This window comes from Odocoileus virginianus, chromosome 20, assembly GCF_023699985.2.
Source record: "Odocoileus virginianus isolate 20LAN1187 ecotype Illinois chromosome 20, Ovbor_1.2, whole genome shotgun sequence".
NCBI lineage: Eukaryota > Metazoa > Chordata > Mammalia > Artiodactyla > Cervidae > Odocoileus > Odocoileus virginianus.
This window is the reverse complement of record NC_069693.1, coordinates 6,452,441-6,476,665: the sequence shown is the minus strand read 5'-3', so window position 1 is coordinate 6,476,665 and position 24,225 is coordinate 6,452,441. Positions and strand designations below refer to the sequence as shown.

The following is a 24,225-nucleotide window of genomic DNA, read 5'->3' as shown; positions in this document are numbered from 1 at the left end:
TGGGTTGGTGGTATGGATTTTAATTCATACATCCCTCTTTCCCACCTACAGCAGTCGAGTAGGGACTGGTCCCCCAAAACTCCCTGAGAAAACTAGAAAAGGTCTCAAATTCTCTGACAACTCTGTAATAAAGGTATCTACCTTCATTTCTTTCAAAAAGCCTCATGGAAGTTCTAAAAGTCTAAGTCAATAATTCCATTTTCTGGGACTTCCCTGGTGGTCCAGTGGTTAAGACTTTGAACTTCAAATGCAGAGGTTGCAGGTTCCATCCCTAGTTGAGGAACTAAGGTCCCCCATGCTGTCCTGCATGGCCAAAAAAAAAAAAAAAAAAAATCCCATTCTCTTGTCCAGACTCCACGCGCCTGGGTTGGAGACCAGTCTGGAGTCTGCATACCTTCTGATTCTTTCATCCTTCACTTGTCCAAAGCTAGACTTAGAGATTCTGTGAATTCAGGGACAGAGAGTGGCTGGCAAGGGACACAATACCCACTGTTTTCTGCAAGCCCAGAAGGCACTCTTATGCCAGCGGTATGCTGTGTGTGCTCAGTCACTCCATCACGTCCAACTCTTTATGACACCATGGACTGTAGCCCACCAAGGTCCTCTGTTCATGGAATTCTGGAGTGGGTTGCAATTTCCTCCTCCAGGAGATCTTCCTGACTCAGGGATGGAACCCAAGTCTCCTGCATCTTCTGCATTGGCAAGCAGGTTCTTTACCACTAGCCACCTCAGTAAATCGACTCCATCACCCCCAGCAGCCCAGCTATGGAGGAGGAAACTTCCTTAGCTGGCAGACACAAACTGAACTTGGAGTCAAGGTGTGCACATTTTTGGAGTTTTTTTAAAAAACAACAACAACAGTGTCCGGAGATTTTTGCAGAGCCTTGCTCCTTAGGCTGCAGCATTCAGCACCATCCCTCCCCCCTCCCATCACATGCTTTAGCATATCTGTGGTTTTTCAGGGGCTGAAATGTTAAGTAAAGTTCCGCTTTGCTCACACAGTCCCAGCTACAGATAAGTTTGTCTTCCATCAACCTTTCCAGCAGTGGTGAGCTATTGACCTACTGGTTGTCTCTTTGTTAGCTTCTTCACTGAGGTTACCCGGAATTCTAGAATCCCATACCCTCTGGAAGGGCCCTGCAGGGCTCTTTACAGGCATTAGAGTTGACCCTCTCCAGAAAACATCTCCCCACCCCTCTAGAATCATTCCAGAGCCACAGAAAGGGAGTTGATAGGTGCTTGCTGCAGAACACCCGTGAGTTCCTTCAGTCCTGCTGACCCAGAGAAGAGAACTATCTCTTCTCAAAAAAGGCCAGGATGGTCAACACTGGAATGGTGAATTCCATGTTACTGCGGGCAGTGATCTAGAAGTACTCTGGTTATGGCCTGGGAAGAACAGGTGGGCACTGTGCCTTCTAGAACTGCCACAAACTTTTCCAGACATCGCCACCACCATGCAAAGGTTTTCCATTGATTCTAGAATGTTCCAGCAGTGGCAAGAAACACCCATGCCCCTTTTTACTAAGTCTAGCCAACTAGAATGACTCTAGAAATGGGTGTCCACTACCTGCAGGACCACAAGCTTCTCTAGAATCTTCTGGACTTCCAGAGATGCATACCATTAGCCTTACATGGATCAGGCTATTTCAGAAAGTCTCCCTGTTCCTCAAGACAGCCTACATTTGGAGTGGAGACAAGTCCGCATTAATGCCCACCCACTCAGGCAGGAAGGCAGCCTCAGGTTTAAAGATCTTCAGGAAGCTGGAATCAGGCAGGGTGAAGTTGGCCAGGTAGATGGTGTCTCCACCAGCCAGGTAGGCGGCCCAGAAGCCAAAGGTACCAATGGTCATGATGGTGTGGTTGCACTGTGTGAGCAGCGCAAAGTCCTTGACAGGAGCATCCTCCTGCCCATCTCCAGCGAAGATCACATCCCCCCGGGAGGTGTCAATGTTTTCCCGGCACCACTCCATGCCATTGCTAGTGACCACAAAGACGGGGGCTTCGTGCCGGGCCCGGAACCAGTCCATAGCCTGTTGGAGGTAAGCGCGGTCCCCCACCACACCCTTCCAGTGGAGGGGCATCACCTCTAGGTAGTCCCCGCGGCGCACGTGGACACCCACGAAGGTGCTCGGGCGGTCCCCGGTGCGAGGGAGGCGGAGCCCACTCAGTGAGCGCTGGGCCTCCTGCCGCAGGTGCTCGTGAAGGGTGAACTCGCTGCGGATCTGCTCCCGCAGGTGATGGAAGAAGGTCCAGGAGCAGGGGAAGCCCGTGAGCTTCAGCCAGGGCTCCTTCAAGTGGGTGTACTCCTCTGACATCCAGTCATGAAGCTCCAGCTCCTGCCAAGGAGCGTGTCTGTCTACCTCCGGCGCCAGCACAGGCAGCGTGATGCGGAACACGGGGGCCAGGACGGCGTGCATGGAGGGCTGGATGAAGGCCTGGCGGCCATTGAGCTGGGCCAGGGCCAGCAGCGTGGCGTACTGCCCCATCTGGTTCCCAAACCGGCCTTTGGGGTCAATAGTCCAAGTTCCTGAGACAGAGGCAGGATGCTTGGGACAGGAAAAGGTGGTGTTGGGGTTCAGGCAGAGGATGGCCACGGGGGAGGTCACCCGCCTACGGTCTGGACACAGCAGGGACAGGCCTAAGCCACTGTGAAAGAGGCAGTGGTGGATGAGGAGGACGAAGACGCAGGCAAAAACACAGGCTAGCAGGAAGACCAGACAGAGGTGACGGTGGCTGGGAGCCCACATGGCTGCCGGACAAGAAGAGTAGATGAGGAGACATTAGAGCTTGAGAATGACTATCGGGGGGAGAGGGCTGAGGGAACCAGGAAACAACGAGTTTGGACTCCTGGGCTTGAGGGTAAAAGGAATCAGGGCTCTTGGATCTGAGTGAGCAAGAGCTAAGGGCTTGGAATTTCCAGCAATGGAAGATGGTGAAAATTAGTGGTTTGTCCCCATATCTGGGAATCTCAGTGTCTCGGGTGCCCTGACGTGGGACAATGTTGCCCCCAACTCCTTTCTGGGTGTACCTGTGTGTGAGGGGCAGAGGCCACCACGGAGGTGACAGGAAGGGACCATCAAGTAGGTGAGAGGCAGGAGACCCAGGCCTGGATGGGGGAGGACCTTGATTCCTGGAGGAGCAGGAGTTGGGGGGTCGGGAGTGGAGGAGACTCCCGGGTGCCGTAGGGGGTTAGAGGTTGGGGGTGCGCCTCTTGGGACTGAGGGCCCGACTCCTGGGTCCGAGGCATCCACATTTCTCACTCACCTGAGCTCCTGGCGAGCGGCGGATCCACAGTCGGCTTGGGCTTGAATGGAACGCTCCGGCTGCAACTGCAGACCACATCCCGCGGGGGACCCACCTCCGCCCCCCTCCACCTCCGCCCCCCTCCACCCCCCTCCTCGAAAACCTGGACTCCAGGTTCCCAGACCAGACGGCCCTCCCTCTCCGCGCCTCCTCCCCCGACTGGCTGCGAAGGTTCCGGGAGGAGAGAGGTAGGAGAGTGGGCGCGGCTCCGAGAATCACAGCCTTCGCCCTTCCCGGGCCCCGCAGGTAGCTCAGAGAGGCAGCGCCCCGCCCCATCCCTGGCGCCGAGTCCTGGCTCGGCAGGTTGGGAACTGCAGCCCCCGCCCCCTGCCCTCCCAGGACCCGGAGAACCTTCGCCTCAGCCCGCTCCGCCCCACCCCCCACCCCCCCACCTCCAGCCCCAGGCAGCCTACCTGGCCTCCCAGGCAGCCTACCTGGCCTCCCTAGCAGCCGCATCTTCTCGTGGACGCTTGAGATCTAGCTTGCAACTGCCAAGCTGGATCCGGATGCTCCGGTCCGTCGACTTCTCCCTCTTCCACTCCGGTGTCTGCGTTCACCATCCTGGATGTGACCCTGTGTTCCTGGATGCTCCCAGTCCGGCCACGCCCGGGCGCCTGGTGCTGACCCGGGCATCCTGGTGCCGGCGGCGAGCGCGATCCTCGGCCCCCTGCCGCGTGCTCTCCCCGGGAGTGGGGGTGGGTGCGTTGGTGGAGAACCTGGTCGCCAGGCTGTTCCACGCGCGGATGCAAAGCCTCCTCCAGCTCTCAGGATCCCGGCGTGAGAACCTCCGGCCCGAACGTGTCCCCACTCCCCCCAGGGGCCGCTGATCCCTCCCCCACCCCCCTGCACTGGCAAATTCCAGAGTCCCAGGGTGTCCTTTCGAGGGAATCTTAGTATCCGGCACCTGACTCTCTACTTTCTATAAGGGCACGTCCCGCCTCTCCCGAGGTCAAGAACGGAGAAAGCAAAAATAGAATAGAGTTTCTCCTCCCTGCCTGCCTCAGAGGTCGCAGCAGGCCTCTTCAAGGAAAAAACGCTGGGCTCTTCCTGCAGACCTGAAACCTTTTCCCCTGCGACTGTTGCTCCCCACCCGCACCCATCCCACCCGTGGCCGGAGTGGTCTGACTATTCATTCAAGAAATCAGAGACCCAGGGACTGGACTTGATTCTCCAGGATGTGATCATAATTTCTCCAGATTCAGGACTCCCCAGCCCCCAGCCCCCTCCTCAGACTGAGAAATCTGGGCCCTCCAGTCACCCCCTTATTCAGATCAGGTGATCAGACTCTAGTACCCTTGTTGCTGTTGCTCAGCTGCTGAGTCGTGTGCGACCCCATGGACTGCAGCCCTCCAGGCTCCTCTGTCCTTGGGACCTCCCAGGCAAGAATACTGGAGTGGGTTGCCATTTCCTCCTTCAGGGAATCTGCCCAAGCCAGGGATCGAACCTGCATCTCCTGCATTGGCGGCCAATTCTTTACCACGGAGCCACCTGGGAGGTGGTCTTTACCATAGACCTTGCACCCTTTGGTTCCAGGAAATTGCTCACCCCCTCATTCCCCTTGGGATCTTGGGTCTAACTTCTCCCTGAGCAGCCTGAGTCATTTGCCAACTCCGAGTCAAAGACTCTCACCATCCCACCCCACCCCTACCCACCCACCCCCCCACTTCCCCAGGCTATTTTGAGGGCACCTGTCTGATCCTGGGTAGCGTCTGTGGTGAAAGAAACATCAGGATTGCATCAGGACCCAGGAGGAGGAGGAAGCTGGGATGTTTCGGGGCATGAATGCCTGGGCTGCAGTTACTCAGGAGCTTGTCTTGTAACTCCCAGATCATGACACCTGTTTGCTTGAGAAGGACGCTTTGATCCTGTGGAGCTAGCTGCTTTCCTGATGATCAGCAAACCTCAGAAAACCCAGAACTTCAGGTGAGATGCGGAAATTCCAGTTGTGGGGCATGATCTCCTCAGTTAGCCAGAAAGGCGGGTCCCTGTTCCCTTCCTGCTCAGGCTGCAGAGTCAAGGTCCCCAGCCCCTTCCTTCCCCAGACCCAGGAGTCTGAAACCCCAGCTCCCTCCTCCCTCAGGCCAAACAGTCTGGGCCCTCTAGCTGCTTTCACCCAGGTCCCAGTTCATCAGATTTCTATCCCCCTGGTGCCTCACACAGTGGAGGCCAGGCCCCCAGCTGGAAGGACCCCCGATTGCATCATCCGTCCAGGTTGACCTGGACACCGTGGAATCCTAGCATCTGCCAAGTGGGTCAAATATCACGGGTCAGGCGTCGGGAAGGTGATGGGGCGGGTCTGTCTGGATATAAATTCTGGAGTGTCTGCATCCATCCCAAGAGATCTGGTGTCTGGTCAGCTGTGAGCCCACGTGCAAGGGGACCCAGACTACTGGAACAGCCATCTGAGAACCTGCTCTCCGGGGCAATCAGGCTCCGAAACAGGATCTAGACCATTCAGCTCTTCAAACCCCAGACCCCAGGCCCTACCTGAGGACGTGAGCCACTGATGGGCTGGGACGGGGCCAAGTTCAAGCACTTGGGACTGCGGGTCCCTGTGCTGGCTGTCCTTCTGCTAGGAACCTGCCAGGCGCATCCCATTCCGGACTCCAGCCCCCTCCTCCAGTTTGGGGGCCAAGTTCGCCAGCGGTACCTCTACACGGATGATGCCCAGGACACAGAGGCCCACCTGGAGATCAGGGCCGATGGCACAGTGGTGGGGGCGGCCCGCCAGAGCCCTGAAAGTGAGTATGTGTTTGGGGAGATAGGGCTTGATCCTGAAGCAGTAGGGAATTGGGGCCTGGACTCCTGGGTCTGGGGGAGAAGCAAAGGCCTCCTGAGTCCCTGACCACTTTCTCCCCTCAGGTCTCTTGGAGCTGAAAGCCCTGAAACCAGGCGTCATTCAGATCTTGGGAGTTAAAACATCCAGGTTTCTGTGTCAGGGGCCAGATGGGAAGCTGTACGGATCGGTGAGTTTCCAAGATCCCCGTCCTTGCCCTCCACCCTCGCTCGCTCTCCCCATCCTCACAATCTGAGGGACGAGGTTGCACCTTTGATGTTGGTCAGGCTTGGTTTGACATTCTCCGCATGCCCCAAACCTGGCCACGATCCCCAGAGGAGGGCGCTGTGGTCATCAACGTTCACAAGAAGAAACGGAGGCTCTGGCAGGGCGACCACCGGCCCCAAGTCAATGACCCGGGAGGCCAAGTCTTGTGACTCGCAACATGGACTGACCTCACGGGTTCCCACAGGCCTGGCTCATGCTGGGCGAAGGGTCGCTCCGGGAATCGATGGCCTGTAAAGTGAACCTGACCTTGGGTGCGAGCCAGATGCCCCTGCCAGAACTTAGAGAGCCTCCCCTGATCCCTGGGCGGGAATATTCGTCTCTGTGAAGTGGGGGGCGGGGAAGTGCGTGGGCCTCGCAGCGCCACCTAGGGGTAAAGGAGGGACCTGCCTCCGTGGTTTGGAGTCCAGGAGGAAGGGGCTGCCGGGACCTCAACGATGCAGCTGAGAAATTAAGGGGTTCCCCCAGCTCCCCAGCAGTCCTGGGACTGGGGGGCCTGGACTCCTGAGTCTGGGAGAGGATGGGTCTGGGAGTCCTGCAGGAGCAAGGGGGTGTCGGAATCCCCACATCTCTGATCTGAGTCTCATCCCCGCAGCTGCACTTTGACCCCAAAGCCTGCAGCTTCCGGGAGCTGCTTCTTGAAGACGGATACAACGTCTACCAGTCGGAGACCCTGGGCCTTCCACTCCGCCTGCCCCCCCAGCGCTCGTCCAACCGGGCCCCGGCCCCGCGGGGACCTGCTCGCTTCCTGCCGCTGCCGGGCCTGCCCCAGGCGCCCCCGGATCCTCCAGGGATCTTGGCCCCGGAGCCTCCCGACGTGGGCTCCTCGGATCCCCTGAGCATAGTGGGACCCTCGTATGGCCGAAGCCCCAGCTACACTTCCTGAAGACGCCCGCTGTGTGTTACTGGGTCTCCTCTTTATTTATTGCATTATTTATATTATTTATTTTTTTATTTTTCTTACTTGAGATAATAAAGAGTCTGAGAGGAGGATCAGAGTGAGTTTATGTGGTTTGAGGGAGAAAATGGGGAGTCTGCTTCCGCGTCTCTCCTTGCCCCTCCATTGCCAGCCACGCTGTGGGAAGGTCCCAGCCTTTTTGCACCCCTTCCCCGGCCGACCCTCAGTGTTTGGCTGCACTAAGGCGTCCCCAGAGGCTGTGGACTATCCGTGCCCTTTGACAGGACAGTATTTGTTATTCTTCCTTCACCCCCTCCCTGACCCCAACCACGTGTTTGTGTTGTGGAACTATTTCTCTGCGGTAACTCAATAACGGGGACATTTTTTAAAGTGGCACAAGCGGACCCACATCCTTTTGGGAGATGTGGGTTTTTTGGGTTCATTTAGCACTAGGGATGGTCCTCAGGGCTGGGGCAAGGACTCTTGGATTCTGGAGATACAATTGGTGCTAGGAAGGCCCTTTTGGGTCCCGAGGATTCGGAGGTCTGGCCATCTGGACACCTGGATCCCAGGAGAGCAGGGGAATCTGGGCACCCTGGTCTGAGAGAGAAGGGACTGGAGATTGAGTCCTGTGTCTCAGAAAAAGGACTTGAGAATCTAAACACTTCTCTGCAGGTGCTTAAGGACCTTGGAGACGAGTGACTGTCACAGAATCCAATCTCAGTGAGCAAGTTGCCCGTCCCCACTTCCTTTCCACCATCTAGATTTCCATATTGCTCTTCAAGCTATTTTCCGGTTAGGAAAGACGTGAAGACAAAGGTTTAGGCTACACTTCTAGGACCATTCCTAGTGCTAAATGAACCCATAAAAACTACATCTCCCATGAGGGTGTGGGTCTGCTTGTGCCATTTAAAAAAATGTCCCCGTTATTGAGTTACCGCAGAGCAATAGTTCCACAACATAAACACGTGGTTGGGGTCAGGGAGGGGGTGAGGGAAGAATAACAAATACTGTCCTGTCAAAGGGCACGGATAGTCCAGAGTCTCTGGGGACACCTTAGTGCAGCCAAACACTGAGGGGTGAAGAAAGGCTGGGTCAGCTGTGGTGGGGTCCCGGGTTTCTGACTGATCACTGCAGCCTCACAGGAGGTCTTGAGGAGACCGTTATGGTCTTGAAGCATGGACGTGTTAGTCACTCAGTAGTGTCCAATTCTTTGCAACCCCGTGGACGGTACCCCACCTCCCCCACCTCACCCCCACCCCCACCCCACCACCCCAGGTTCCTCTGTCTATGGGATTTTCCCAGGCAAGAATACTGGAGTCAATTGCCTTTTCCTCCTCCAAGGGATCTTCCTGACCCAGGGATTGAAACTACATCTCACATGTCTCCTGCATTGCAGACGGATTCTTTACACTGTGAGCCATCATCAGGAAAGCCCCTCTCCTGAAAGTACATTTAAGAATTCGCTTTGGAGGGCGTGGGGTGGCCCAGGATAACTTTCTCCTAGCTCCACTGTTCTCAGAGTTCACTCTTTGCTGTTTCCATAGAGTATGAAAAAAGATAACCTTTCAGCACAGCCACACCACCAATATTTCAAAGAGAGAGCTATATCTCCTCTGTTTACTTCCCCACCGGTACTTGAACCTTCTCTCTCCTTTGGAGTTCCTGCCAAAATCAATCTGGATTTTGCTTCCATTGGTTTTCACAAGAATGGAGCTTTGTCCAAGTACTCAAAAGAAAACTGTGTCACATGATAGGTGGTAATTATCACTACAATAGCACTCATATTGCAAAATATAAATGTATCAAACTAACAGGTATACCTTAAATTTATACAATGTTATCTGTCAGTAGATTTCAAGGGTAATTTTTTTTTTAACTATGGAGTTTTGTTCTTCCAAAAGAGATTCCCTTGAGTAATTCTGTGATCTCTGAGGACCCAGACCACCCCAGCATCTTTCAAGCCTCCCATAGCGTCCGATATCCAACTACTAATTGGAATATGTGAAGTTGCGTGCGCGCACACACACACACACACACACACACACACACACACACTGCTGTTCTCAGGTTATCTCACCAAGTTCTCAGCTAAAAGGGCAACTCTCTAGGGGTGAGGACTGGTGGGAAATTTCCAATTTTGTTTTGTTTTTGTCTGTATGGGGCTTCTAGTGTGTCTGTTTTTGTTTGGGGCTGTGCCGTTGTGGCAGGCGAGCTCAGTAATCGCAGCCTGGAGGCTTAACTGCCCCTTGGCATATAGGGTCTTCGTCCCCCAACCAGGGACTGAACCCACATCCCCTGCATTGGAATAATCTGGATTCTTTTTTTTTTTTTAGTTTGTATTTATTTATATTTTGGTTGCATTGGTTCTTCTGCTGCGTGCAAGCTTTCTCTAGTTGCAGCGAGCAGGGGCTACTCAGCGTTGGGGTGCACGGGCTTCTCATTCTGATGACTTCTGTCGTGCAGCACGGGTTCTGTGGCGCGTGAGCTCAGTTGCCCCGCAGCAGGTGCAATCTTCCCGAACCAGGGATGGAACCCGTGTCCTCTGCACTGGCAGGCGGATTCATAACCCCTGAACCCTCAGTGGGGTCCTGGAATGTGGATTCTTAGCCACTGGACCACCGGGGGGTCCCGGGAAATTCACAGCACTTTTGCTTTTCTTCCTGTACTGGCACGGGTTTGGCTCCACCGCTCCCTCGTATTTCGGGGTTCCTGGGGCTCCACTGTCTGCTGGTTTTGTGAAAAGTGTTATTTGTGAGCTTCTGTTCTCCCACTGGCTCTCCCATGGTTTGTTTTTTCTGGGGGGAGGGGTGGAATTTGGGAAGATTAAGAAACCCTAACCCGAATCTAATCACGGGGAAACATCAAACAAATTCCAATGGGCGACCTTCGGCTGAAACAACTGGCCTTGACGCTGGTCAAGAAGAAGGTGGGAGAAGTGTTTACATGAACAGAGACCAGAGTCAGCACAAGGAAATGCAGCTGGCTGAGCAATCCAGGCTTTGTCCTGGATGCTAACAAGACTCTTGATGACACCTGAATGAGCTCTGTCCTTTAGAAGATAGTAATTTATCCATGTTAACATTTTCTGGCTTTGATTTTTGTGCTGTGGTTGTTAAACAAGATGTCTTTGTTCTTCGCAAATACACACAAGAAGTATTTTGGGACAAAGGGACATGGTATCTCTGGTGCTTTCTCAAATATTTCTGGAAAGGTAAACACATAATAATATATAGACCTAGAGAGTGAATGCCTGCTTTCTCAAAAGCAAAAAGGAACAGGAAGAGCGATAATTTGGGGAGCCTAGTTAAGATTATATGAGTTCTTTGTACAAATATTTTTTTTTAAATTGAGATATAGTTGATGTACAATGTAAGTTTCAAGTGTGCAAGATAGTGAGTCACAATTTTTAAAGGATGGATTTCATTTCCTATTATAAAATATTGGCTGTGTTCTCCATGTTATACAGTATTTCCTTGTGGATTATTTGTTTTATACAAAGTAGTATGTGCCCCTTAATCCCCAGCTACTATGTTGCTCTTTATCTGTAACTTGAAACTTCCTATAGGTTCAAGACTCTATCAGGTAAAAGTTACACCCAGCACCCTCCCAAAACAAATCCAAGCTCTAGATAGCCTCCACTGCTATCTGGCCTATTTCCAAACATCCTTTGATGTGCATTGATGAGCTTCTAAGACAAAAGAGAAATTTTCAGGTCCTCTCCCCATCCCACCTGTGAAAGAAAGGATTGGAAGGAAGGAAAGAAGGGAAGGATGGAGGGAGAGAGAGAGAGAAAAGAAGAGAGAAGAAAGAAAAAGAGAAAAAGAAAGAAAGAGAGGTGAAAGAAGAGGAAGAGAGACAGAAGGGGGAAAAGAAAAACGTAAGAAAGATGTGACACGCCAGGTGGAAAGTGTGTACCACCATGCGGGTCCCCAGCATCTCTGATTCTGTGACAGGACATGTTTCCAAGGTGAGGCTCAAAGGCATTCAATGTTACTGAAAGTTTAAAATCCCACCAACCAACATACAATGCAATACTATTCAGCCTTGAAAAAGAAGAGAATTCTGAAGCTTGCCAAACATGGCTGGATCTTGAAAACATTTTACTAAGTGAAAAAAGCCACACGAGGATAGGTACTGCATGATTCCACTGATAAAGAGGTATCTGGAATAGCCAAATTCATAGAAACAGGAAGTAGAATGGTGGCAGCCAGGGGAAGCGGGGGTGGGGAGTTGTTTCATGGGCTCAGAGTTACAGTAATGAAATCAGGTTCTGAAGATGGCTGATGGGGATGGTTGCATAACAATGTGAATGCACTGAAAGCCACTGAACTGTATGCTTGTAAGTGGTTAGGGTCCAACTTCATTCTTTTGCACGTGGACATCCAGTTTTCCCAGCACCGTTTGCTGAAACGATTGTGATGATATCTTTTAATGCCAGAAGAACTTTTGTATACGGGCACAAATATTCACAACTATTTGGTCTAGGGGTAATGATTAATTAATTTTTAAACCATCAACTTTCCTTTAAACATTCACCAACTACTCCGAAACCTAAAAATAGCAAGCCGCCAGTTTCACAATTTCAGGCTTCCCAAAACATTTGAACAAGGATTGCAAATTTAATAAACAAACTTTACAAATCTGGGACCTCAGAGTCCCTTAAATGAACCTAGAACTTTGAAGAGAAACACAAGAGTCATACAATCTTTTTATTTTTCCAAGTGAAAGCTTTATCGAAAGAGAGAAATATTCCCTAGGCAGAATGCAGTCCCTCTCAGAAGGCAAAAGCAGCCCAAAATAATATCATCTGGAGCATATATTTCACAAGTCTAATATAGTGGATTCTCATAAACACTGCAAATACCTTCAAAGACCCACAAATAGAACAGTGATGATCACATTCATCAGTTTGCTTACATTAAACTGGTTGCAGGACTTCCCTGGTGGTTCAGTGGTTAAGAATCTGCCTGCCAGTACAGGGGACTCAACTTCGATCCCTGGTCCAGGAAGATCTCAGAGGCCAAGGAGTAACTAAGCCCATGGATCACAACCACTGAGCCTGCTCTCTACAACCCATGCTTTGCAACAAGAAAACACACTGCAATGAGGAGCCCCAGCACCGCAACTGGAGAGGCGTCCCTGATGGTCGCAACTAGACAAAGCGCGCACTCAGAAACGGAGACCCAAAGCAACCAAAAATAAACTGATTTTTAAAAACTGGTTGCAAATATTTTTATGTCATATTTATATTATGGATATACATGTGTTTCTTCAGTGCTTCGATTTTGATCAAAGATTTTGATTCAACAATCTTTTAAAATTTATCTTATTTATTTGGACTCTACTGGGTCTTCCCTGAGGCCCTCGGGTTTTCCCTGTTCCAGAGCACAGGCTCGGTAGCCTCGGGCTACTGGAGCTTAGTTGGGCTACTTGGGCTTAGTTGCCCCAGAGCATGTGAGATTTGCTTCTCCACCAGGGATCAAACCCACATCACCCGCGTTGACAGGCGGGTTCTCAACCACTGGACCACCAGGGAAGTCCTAATTCCACAGTCTTGATACTTAACCTGTGATATTTCTTACCTACCAGAAAGTTAGGCTTTGCTTGTCTACCACCTGAGTTAACAGTTTTGATGGCTGAAGATTCAGGCCTGGGGTCTCTTCCAAAACTGACTCACACCAAGCCCGAGTTCCAGGACAATTAGACTTTCTTGTGACCACATGACCACCAGAGTTAGGAAATTGACTTGGGCGATCCTGATTCACTTCCCACCGCTGTTTGTTCAGAGTGTCACCGCCTTGTAGAACAGCCTGAACGTGTCCTAAGAGTAATTGTCGGTCTAATTGGCCAAGATTATTAAGCAGCTGTTTGTCCTGGAGCCTACCCCATTAAATGCGTGGAATATTTCCTCTTTGTTTTGCACGCAGGGTGAGACTTTTCCCCCTGTTTTTTCTGGGGAGGCTGTACCACGGTCTCTGTAGCGTGAGTCTCACCTTATTCTGTGATCCCTTCAGACAGCTGACCAGAGAGGCAGGAAGGACCTGGCAGGAGAGCAGGAGGCAGGAGGAGAAGGTGAGGAACTTCCTTCCGCCCGCTCCGAGCCAGCAGCCACAGGCAACAAGGGCTCCTGCTCCCAGCTGTTACTTCCGGCACGTCCATCCACAGCTGGCTGCACGGAGACTTCTTTGGACAGAGGTGTTATCACCCCTGGGCCAGAGCACCAGCTGCGTGGGGCCCCCTGCCCAGAGGTCTGAGTTCTACCCTGGGTAGATAGATAGTTCTGCCCATCCCCTGAGCCCCCGCAGCCCCAGACGTGTTGATGTTGGTCCCTCAGTTGTGTCTGACTCTTTGTGACCCCATGGACTGTAGCCCGCCAGGCTCCTCTGCCCATGGAATTCTCCAGCAAGAATATTGGAGTGAGTACCCATTTCCTCCTCCAGGGGATCTTTCCTACCCAGGGATAGAACCTGGGTCTCCCGCATTGCAGGCAGATTCTTTAGCATCTGAGCCACTGGGGAACACAGCCCCAGAAATTTGAGCTACTTCTGGTCACTATTGCTCCTATTACCTCAGGGACCATGTCTTGTTCTTCCAGCCTCCTAGTATGTGTGTAGCCAATTCCCTTTAATAAATTCCCTGTATTTTAAATACCTGGAGAGGTTTCTGTTTTCCTCAGCAGACCAAGAAACCTGGTCCTGGGTTTCAGTTTGCTTGAAAGCCTTTGGTTAATGTTGAAGTCACAGCTGATCTTTCTAAGAAAGCTTAAGATGGACAATATTAACAACTGTAAAATGAATATGGTGAAATGTTTAAAGACTTTAAAAAAAAGGATCAGAAATGAGAAAAGTCGAGGCATTATTAAAAGATCAGGCAGGTTTAGAAAAGAACAAAATAGGACTTGCAGCGGGCTTCCCAGGTGGCTCAGTGATAAAGAGTCCGCCTTTCAATGCAGGTGATGTAGGTTCGATCCCTGGTAGGGGAACTAAGATATCACACGCAACTAAGTCCAAGTGCTGAAACTACTGAAGCCACAGGAGAGTCCGTGCACCTCAACATAAAGATCCCCCGTGACACCGCCTCTGTGTGCTGAGACAGAGCCGAGGCAGTCAAATTAAAAAAAAAAAAAACAACGTAATTTACCAGGAGAAACTAAAAGAAGCATGGCCTCAGACTTTTACACAGCAAGCATTACTTCAAGATAAAGTGGAACAATGCTGGTCATGACCACAAGGAAATAAAATGTGATCCTTAATGTTCATGTCCAGCCAAACAATATAATGTCAAGAGGCAGTCTTTTTGAACATGTCAGGATGTGGGCTAGAGCCCCCATGGTGATTTAGTCGCTCAGTCATGTCCAGCTCTTTGCGACCTCATGGACTGTAGCCCACCAGGTTTCTCTGTCCATGGGATTCTCCAGGCAAGAAAACTGGAGTGGGATGCCATTCCCTTCTCCAGGGGATCTTCCCGACCCAGGGTTTGAAACCTTGTCTCTTATATTTCCTGCATTGGCAGGCAGGTTCTTTACCACTAGTGCCATCTGGGAAGCCCCTTTTTCTCATAAAACACCCCAAATACTAAGAACCCCTTTTGGCCCCTGATTTTTTTTCACCTATCACTATATGTTGGAACTCTTTCCATATGGTAACCTAGAGAGCTTTTCATTTTTTATACAGCCACATAGAATTACACTGCTTACATGTACCATAAATCTGCTTCCTTTTGATGGATTCTTGGCTGTTTCTAATCACCTGCCATATCAAAGAATGCAACCATCAAGCTTGTAAAAACTTCATTATATATATAAAAAATACACACACACACATATATACACAGACAGCTTGTAAGTTAAATCCTCCAAAACAGGACGACTAAACCGAAGGATAAATCCAGTTGTAGTATTACAGATATTGCCAAATTACCCTCTATAAAAGTAGCATAAGTTTGTATACATACCTATAATCCATGCATTCATTTTCCCCCATAAAGTGTGTTATCAGACTTTAGGATTTTTGACAATCTGAAACACAGAAATGGTACTGAGTTGTTTGCATTTCTCTTTTTGTCAATGAGGTCAAACATCCTTCCATAGATTTACAAGCCACTTGAATTTCCTTTTCAGGCAATTTTGTGTATTTATCATTTGCCTCTATTTGTAATGAGTTGTTGATCTTTCTCATAATGATTTTTTTTTTTAATTTGGCTGCGCTGGGTCTTAATTGTAGCAAGAGAGACCTTTAGTTTTGGCATGCGAACTCTTAGTTGCAGTAAATGGGATCTAGTTCCCTGACCAGGGATCGAACACTGTCCCCTACATTGGGAGTGCGGAGTATTAGCAGGAATGATTTCCATAGTTCTTTGTATATTAGAAATCAATACGAGTTGTAAATATATCTTCCCATTTGTTATTTACCTTTTGAGTTTCACTTAAGGTGTTCTAATTTGCCACACAAGGTTTGTTCTTTAAAAAAAAACAAAACAATATTTTTCTCAACTTTGACACAATCACAAACTTACACCAAATGTTGGGAATACAGTACAAGCAGCTCTTATTTTCCAGAACCATTTGCACGTAATTCAGTCTCTTGAGATCTCATTATCACACTAACAACATGCCGGAACTCGTATTTCTTACAGAGCCATTCTGCTAAGAACCATAGCACAGCCACAGAATAACAGCTTGCTATCCTGGAGTCTTCAGACCTCACTCAAGTCTCGCCAATTGCCCAGTGTTGTTGTTTAGTCGCTAAGTCATGTCTGAGTCTTTTGCGACCCCATGGACCACAGCCTGCCAGGCTCCTCTGTCCATGGGGATTCTCCAGGCAAGAACATTGGGGTGGATTGCCATGCCCTCCTGCAGGGGATCTTCCTCAGTGGGGATCGAACCCTTGTCTCCTGCCTTGCAGGTAGATTCTTAATCACTGAGCCAGCTGGGACACAATCACTCCAGTCACACCCTGTGTGGCAGGAGAGTGAGGTTCCAAACCCCGCACTGCTGCTGCTGTCAGCTCTCCCAGCAAAGAACAGCCCTTTGGCGTCTCCTGACCTTGACATTTTTGAAGACTAGAAGCCAGTTATCTCCTGTAATCTCCCTCACCGGGAGTTTAGTTTGTCTGATGTTTCCTCGGGATCAAATTCCTCAGCAGCAAAACTGCTGATGCGGTGTGTTCTCACTGCACAGTGGGGGCTCCCAATTTGTTCTTCTCTGCGTAGACCCGATATTTCCTTCACTCGAAGGTGACATCTGACAGTCTTACAAACTGCAAAGTTACTCCTCTTTCTCCCTCTGTGACTAATGAGAATTCTATAGATACTTTGAAGCCATTCACATACCCTACTCCTCATCCCACTTTCAAGTTTTCAACTTCTTTTTTTGCCATGCCTCATGGCTTGTGGGATTTAGTTCCCCTAGCAGGGATTGAACCCCTGGCCCCTCAGCAATGAGAGCATGGAGTCCTAACCACTGGACCACCAGGGAAATCCCCTTAATTTCTTTCTTTCATCAACTTCCCTGTACTTTACCCGTCCCTTCGCTCACCCTTCCCCCCCCACCCTTAATCACCCAGCTGGGATTTTTACTCCCCAAGCCAGAGGGCCCCCTCTTCTAGCAAGTTCCCACTTGGATCCTCCCACGGGGCCGAGATGCTCATAGATACCCTGCTCGCTCCACTAAGGCCCCTATGCTGGGCCGTTGTCCCCAGCCCTGCCTTGCCTGCCCATATACCAGCCTCAAGGCTGTATTGTTCACGAAGAAAAGGAGAAGAGGGCGAACCTTTGATCCTGTTTTGTGCATTTAAATATATCAGAGCTTTCTTTCATGGCTTTTGGATTTTGAGTCATAGTTCAAAGGTTTTCTCCATATTCAGGTTATAAAGGCTTTGACGCTTTCATGTTCCATTGATACCTTAGATCCATTTGGAGTTTATCCAGCATATTATTTTTTCTCTTCCTGCCTTCTGTTGGGTTTGTGGGGTTTCCTTTCTTTCTTTCTTTCCTTCTGGCTATGCTGAGAGGCATGTGGGATCTTAGTTGCCCGGTCAGAGATCAAACCCACTTCCCTAAACCACTGGACTGCCAGGGGAGTCCCTGTGGGGTTTTTATTTTCCTTTTTTCATACTTATTTTTTATTGGGTGTAACTGCATGTTTATTTTTTAATCAAAGTTATATATGCACAGGGTAAAGTCACAGAGTGCTGTGTTCTCTTCAAACTTCCACACCTTGTTCCTTTGGCAACTGATTCCTGTAGTTAGTGAAGGTGATATTAATCACAAAGGCAGATAGATAAGCTCTGAAATGTCAATGGTTTATGCAACTGATATTCACTTTGCTTTCATATAAAGTCCAGTCCCCAGAGAGAAAGAGGGGCAAGAACGCAGACTCATGGCAGCTGTGCTGTCTCTTTCGTTATACATGATTCCATTTATTTAACTTCGGCTGTGCCAGGTCCTCGTTGCTGTCATGGCCACGGCTTCTCTTGCTGTGGAGCGCAGGCTCAGGGAACGCAGACTTCAGTAGTCGCAGCTCCCAGGCTCTATAGCACACGTTCAATACTTGTGGTGCACAGATTTAGTTGGACAGCAATGAGATCCAACCAGTCCATCCTAAAGGAAATCAACCCTGAATATTCATTGGAAGGACTGATGCTGAAGCTGAAGCTCCAATACTTTGGCCACCTGATGTGAAGAGCTGACTCATTGGAAAAGACCCTGATGCTGGGAGAGACTGAGGACAGGAGGAGAAGGGGATGACAGAGGATGAGGTGGTTGGATGACATCACCGACTCAATGGACATGAGTTTGAGCAAGCTCCGGGAGATGGTAAAGGGCAGGGAAGCCTGGTGCTGCCGTCCATGGGGTTGGAAAGAGAAACAACTGAGTGACTGAACAACAGACTGTGTTGCTCCGAGGCATGTGGGTTCTTCCCAGATCAGGGATCGAACCCGTGTCTTGCATTGGCGGGTGGATTCTTTACACTGAACAACCAAGGAAGCCCAGTTGCGTTGTCTTAACGTGCGTCAGCTACAAATTGGCACTTGCCAAGAGCACTGGCCAGCGAGTGAACAACAACAAATTCCCTTGGGAATCGCCAATTCGCAGTTGACAAGTTGGATCTCTGGTCTGGGAAGATTCCAGATGCCGTGGAGCAACTAAGTCTGTGCACCACAGGTACTGGGCCAGTGCTCTAGAGGCTGTGCCACAACTACTGAATAAATAAGTAAAACGAAAACATAGACCACAATGAGATATTTTTTTAAAAAAACTAAAGATATATTAGCTTAACACTCATCACCTGGGAGGAAGGGTTCCCAGAGACGTATAATTTATCCTTACAGGAAATATCCCTTTAATGATTAGCTGTTGTGGGTCCTTTAATGGACCGGAACCTGGTGGTACGGAGTTGATGATAAGAAAGTAAAAGAGAGAAAGAGAGAGAGAGACAAAAAAGACCTGGGGACCTAAGCTCTGATGGAGCAAAGGTGCTTTAATGATTTTCCTATGAGTATATATAGGCTGTGGTACAAGAAACTTCTTTCGGGAATGATAGAGATTCAGCAAACCAAACAAACTGCAACGGTTCCCAAGGGAACAAGGAGTAATGTTAGTCACAAGGTCAGGAGACAACCCATATCTCAAGAAAGGGGAAGGGGACTAAGCAGTTTTGTCTTAAAGAGAATGTTTACTAAAGGAGACCCAAGCCTGCCTCACACAATGACCTCAGTCCCTGGGAGCAGCGTGCTGTTCCGCTTGAAGAGGGACAGATGACTCATGGGAGACATCACGTAGGAATCCTCCCGTCAAACACTCCCTGACAATTAGCTTGAAGCAAAAGCAAAAAATACAAAGGTTAAAGTAAAAGAAACAAGTCCAGTATGGAGTCAGATTTGTTCTTCCCTCTTATATTAGGTTCCGAGGACACCCAGTAGCCTATAGAGACTCCATCAGACAGAGAAGTGAGGCCTCTAGCCAACAGCCCCATGAGTGAGCGTGGAACCGACTCCCCAGCCCCACCGAGCCTTCAGATGACTGCAGCTTGACTGAAAGCTCCTAAGCCTGAGTAGTGAAAATAAATGAAAAAAAAAAAAAGAAAGAAAGACTGAGTCAGAACCACCCAGCTGAAGCTGTTCTGAATTCCTGACCCTCAGACACCAAATGAGGTAGTAAATGTTCGTTATTAGAAATTTTAAAATGAAGTTCCAATTTTAAGAGGAATTGGGGTGGGGGTAATTTATTACACAGCATGAATAATACACTGGCAGCCACATCCGAACAGCAGGTGGAGAAGAAAGATGGACACACTGAGAGATATTTATGAACCAGACCCGGAAGTGGAGCAGAGCTCTCTTGCTTCCATTCCATTGGTCAGAAGCTAGTCACATGACCAAAGCTTCCTGCAAGGAAGGCTGGGAAATGTAGTCTCTCCGTGGGCACTATGCAAGGGGGACACACATTCTTGGTAGTCAGCTGCCCTTCTCAGCCACCAGCATTCCTCTGCCTGGAGGATTCATCTCCACCACGATCTGGTTCAAATGTCACCCCTTTGGGGAGAACTTTCTCAGTCCATTAGCCCACACCACCTCTCAGTAACAACTCTCACTCTACTAGATTCTCACTGAAATGTGTAAAATTGGGACTAGGGTTGGGTTTGCCACTAAACACGTCTGATTCACCAGCTATCTTCATTTTCCCCACAACCCTGCTTCCTAAAGTGAGTTTCAGGATCACTTTTGGGATTTTTTCTTTCCAGGCTGCCGATCAGTACTGTGAAGTCCGTAACTTTCATATCCACACACATGCAGGCAATGAAAACTTACATGATCCCAAGGGTTATAAGATACATCTCTACTTCAGAGATGTTAAAATGTGCCCCTTAGGACTTCCCTGGTGGTCCCATGGTTAAGACTCTGCACTTCCAATGCAGGGGAGTGAGGGTTTGATCCCTGGGCAGGGAACTAACATCCCACATGCCACATAGTGCAATAAAATGAAATTAAAAATGTCCCTTAGACCACTGAAGTGCAAGGTATATTGGATAGTCTGTCTGTTCAATTCATTTTGCTCTTCTGAGCTATCCACGCTAGCTGGTGGCTGCTTTAAACATGCCAGACAGGGCTGTAAATTAGAGCATCATTATTTTGAAATATCCAGCAGGAGAAAGTTCAACTGGGGTTAAAATCCTTATCAAATGGAGGTGGTATGGGCTAATAGATTGAGAAAGTTCTCCCCAAAGAATTGTCAACATTACTCTTGTCAATGAAAGAAAAGGGAAAGCTGTTAGGTTAATTTTTAAGACTTTATCGAGACATATAACATAAACACATAACACATGAATAAAACCGAAATGTTCGGTTGCTGGACCAAATTACTATTAATTGGGTGCCTTAAAATGAAAAGAAATTATTCTCTCACAATTCTGGAAGCCAGAGGTCCAACGTGAGAGTCACCAGGTTAAAATCAAGGTGTAGGGTCTTCCCTGGCTGTCCAGTGATTAAGACTCCATGCTTCCACTGCAGAGGGCACGGGTTTGATCCCTGGTCAGGAAAGTAAAAGCCTACATGCTGTGGCCAAATGCAAATAAGTAAATAAAACTGAAAAAAAAAAAAAAAAAGAAATCAAGGTGTGGGCAGGGCTTTGCTCTCTCTGGAGGCTCTTAAGGGAGAATCTGTTCTTCTTTATCTCCTCCAGTTTTCAATAATTCCGAGCAATCCTTGGCTTGTGGCCACATGACTCCAATCCTCAAGGCCGGCATCTTCAAATCTCTCTCTGCTCCATTTTACATCACGTTCTCTTCTGTGTGTGTCAAATATTCCTCTGCTTCTCTTGTATAAGGATACACCTGATGCATTTAGGACTTGCCTGTTGCCCAGGGCTTCCCTGGTGGTTCAGTGGTTAAGAATCATCTTGCATTGCAATGCAAACATTGGTTCTATCCCTGGTGTTGGAAGATCCCACTTGCCATGGAGCAGTTAAGCCCGTGTGCCACAGCTACGGAGCCCATTTTTTAGAGCTTGCAAGCCAGAACTACTGAGCCTACACATTTCCACTACTGAAGCCCATGCACCCAGAGCTTATACTCTGCAGCACCTGCTTGCCACAACTAGAGAAAGCTACATGCAACAGTGAAGATCCACCCCGGCCAAAATACAAAATAAATGCATCTTTAAAAAACAAAAAGAATTTTCCCAGAAAATCACCTACCTTAAGACCTAATTTAATCAGATTTGCAGTAATCTTTTATTGTTATTATATAAGGTAAATTGGCTGGTTCCAGGACTTAGTATCCCACTTAGGACATTTTTCAGCCTACCACGTACCATTTAAGAAATAAGTATGAAACAAACTCCTTAGCCACCACCACCCAGGTGAAGCAATAGAACATTTTCTCCCCGTTTCTGGCTGTGGAGTCTAATCATGAGAAAATATCAAACAGACTGAAGGTGAAGGTCATTCCACAACTTACTCAACCAATATCCTCCCAAACTGTCAAGGTCGTGGAAAGACAAGAGAAAACAGAAAACTCACAAATAGAAGAAAACTAAAGACATAGGATGACTATATACACTGTGGCATTCTGGATGGATCTTAGAACAGAAAAAGGACAATTGTGGGAAAATTGATGACATTCAAATAAAGCCTGCATTTCGTTAATAATATAGCACTGTTGATTTCTTAGTTTTGACAAATACACCATAGTTATTAAGATGTTTACATTAAGAGAAGCTGGGTGAAGGGTATAGGAACTCTGTACTAGCTTTGCAAATTGTCTTTGTAAATAAGAAGTTATTCCAAATCAAAAAGCTGACCTGTAAAAAAAAACAAACAACAAAAAAATCAGCACCCCAGAAAGGAAAGACAAAATGAAAAAACAAAATACACTCTCCCAAAAAAACCTCCTAAACTAAACTGAAAATAAAAATAAAGCCGAAAACACTAAGTTCATTGGTTGATGGACACTTGAATTGTTTCCATATCTTTAGTTCAGTTCAGTGTCTGACTCTTTGCAACCCCATGGTCTGCAGCACGCCAGGCTTCTCTGTCCATCACCAACTCCCCTAGTTCACTCAAACTCATGTCCATTGAGTTGGTGATGCCATTCCAACCATCTCATCCTCTGTCTTCCATATCTTGGCTATTGTTAAAAAAAAAAATGCTAAAAAAAAAAATGCTGCTATGTACATCAGGGTGCATGTATCTTTTCTACTTAGTGGGGCTTTTTGTGTGTGGGGGGCTGGTGGGGGGAATATACCCAGGAGTGGAACCTCGGGTAGCTCTATTTGTAATTTTTGACAAACCTCAATACTGTTTTCCTCAGTGACTGCAACCTCCCATATTACTTTAAATCCTCTCTAGATTACTTACTTATAATACCCAATACAATGTAAATGCAATGTAAATAGTTATAATTACCACGTAAATACCGCGCTAATAGTTGCCAGCTCGCAGCAGCAGCAAGTTGAAGTTTTCAATGAGCCAACTAGCTCGTTGAGCTCAGTGAGCCAACTAGCTCACAACACAGCATGAAAAAAAAAAAATCTCATAAAACAACGTTGAGCTGAGGAAGTCCGATTTTATTTCCCTTTCTCCTCTCATAAGTGGCTGGTAGGCGTGTGAATCAACACTTCGGCAAATCCTGATGGTCTGGTCTTCGACATGCACCCTGATCCGATCACTTCTGGCTCCTTTGCAGTTACCACCCTGGTGCTGCGGTCACCACAGTCCCCCGGACCCTTCACCGTCTTCCGCAAGGGATGCCCCCCGCTGCCCCCCATCGCCCTCTGTCGAGTCCTCCACACGGCCGCCAGAGGGCGCCTGTTCCCACTTATTGACGGTCGAGGTCTTTCCTCTCCCAGCTCTCTCCTGGCTCTGGGCTCATTCCTTGCTGTTCTTCAGTCGCTCAGTCGTGTCCGACTCTTTGCGACCCCATGGACTGTGGCACTCCAGGCTCCTCTGTCCATGGGATTCTCCAGTGGGAAATGGAGTGGGCTGCCATTTCCTACTTCAAAATGCTTACTAATATATAAATATATATAACAACTGTTGGAATATTCATTGGAAGGACTGATGCTGAAGCTGAAACTCCAATACTTTGGCCTCCTGATGTAAAGAGCTGACTCATTTGAAAAGACCCTGATGCTGGGAAAGATTGCGGGCAGGAGGAGAAGGGGACGACAGAGGATGAGATGGTTGGATGGCATCACCGACTCAATGGACATGAGTTTGAGTGGACTCTGGGAGTTGGCGATGGACAGGGAGGCCTGGAGTGCTGCAGTCCATGGGGTCGCAAAGAGTCGGACACGACTGAGCAACTGAACTGAACTGAACAACTGTTGAGCCTGTGCTCTAGAGTCCAGTAGCTGCAACTGCTGAAGCCCGTGGGCCCTAGAACTTGTGCTCCAAAACAAGAGAAGCCACAGCAATAAGTAGCTGGTGCATGGAAATTAGAGAGTAGCCCCTGCTCAGTACAACTTGAGAAAAGTTCACATACAGCAACAGACTCAGCACAGACACAATAAATAAATGAATTTAAAAAAATTTTTTAAAGGACTGCTTGTTGGTAATTAAGGATTCATCATTACATGACACATTCTGTACAACAGTCCAGGACAGAATGCTGGGTGTAGGAACCCGAGGACCCATATTCCAGCATCCTAGTTGCATCACTAACCACAGACACTTGCCCGTTTTTATGTAACATGATGTGCCTGCTCGGTCGTGTCTGACTCTTTGTGACCCCATGGACTGCAGCCCGCCAAGCTGCTCTGTCCTTGGGGATTCTCCGCGCAAGAATGCTGGAGTGGGCTGTCATTTCCTCCTCCAGGTGTGCCCATTTTGATTTTGGGTTGTCTTTCTGTCAAGTTGTAGGAGTCCTGCTGGGGACAGGGGGCTTGTAGGAGTCTTGGTAGATTCTGAATCTAGACCTTACCAGTTATATGATTTGCAAAGACTTTCCCCATTATGTGGGCTG

At 48.7% G+C, this 24,225-nt stretch overlaps 2 protein-coding genes across 2 annotated transcripts; one reads left to right on the top strand and one right to left on the bottom strand.

Moving 5' to 3' along the window:
- Positions 1 to 4: 4 nt before the first annotated feature.
- Positions 5 to 3,352, bottom strand: FUT1 (fucosyltransferase 1 (H blood group)). Its single transcript, XM_020887856.2, has 2 exons — positions 3,265 to 3,352; positions 5 to 2,749 (listed from the first exon to the last, which is right to left on the bottom strand). The coding sequence occupies exon 2, from the start codon at positions 2,745 to 2,747 to the stop codon at positions 1,677 to 1,679; it is 1,071 nt and encodes a 356-aa protein (XP_020743515.1). The 5' UTR covers positions 2,748 to 2,749; positions 3,265 to 3,352; the 3' UTR covers positions 5 to 1,676.
- Positions 3,353 to 5,809: 2,457 nt separating this feature from the next.
- On the top strand, positions 5,810 to 7,357 carry FGF21 (fibroblast growth factor 21). The gene is made up of 3 exons (XM_020888408.2): positions 5,810 to 6,044; positions 6,166 to 6,269; positions 6,960 to 7,357. The coding sequence occupies exons 1-3, from the start codon at positions 5,810 to 5,812 to the stop codon at positions 7,248 to 7,250; spliced, it is 630 nt and encodes a 209-aa protein (XP_020744067.2). The 3' UTR covers positions 7,251 to 7,357.
- Positions 7,358 to 24,225: the final 16,868 nt, after the last annotated feature.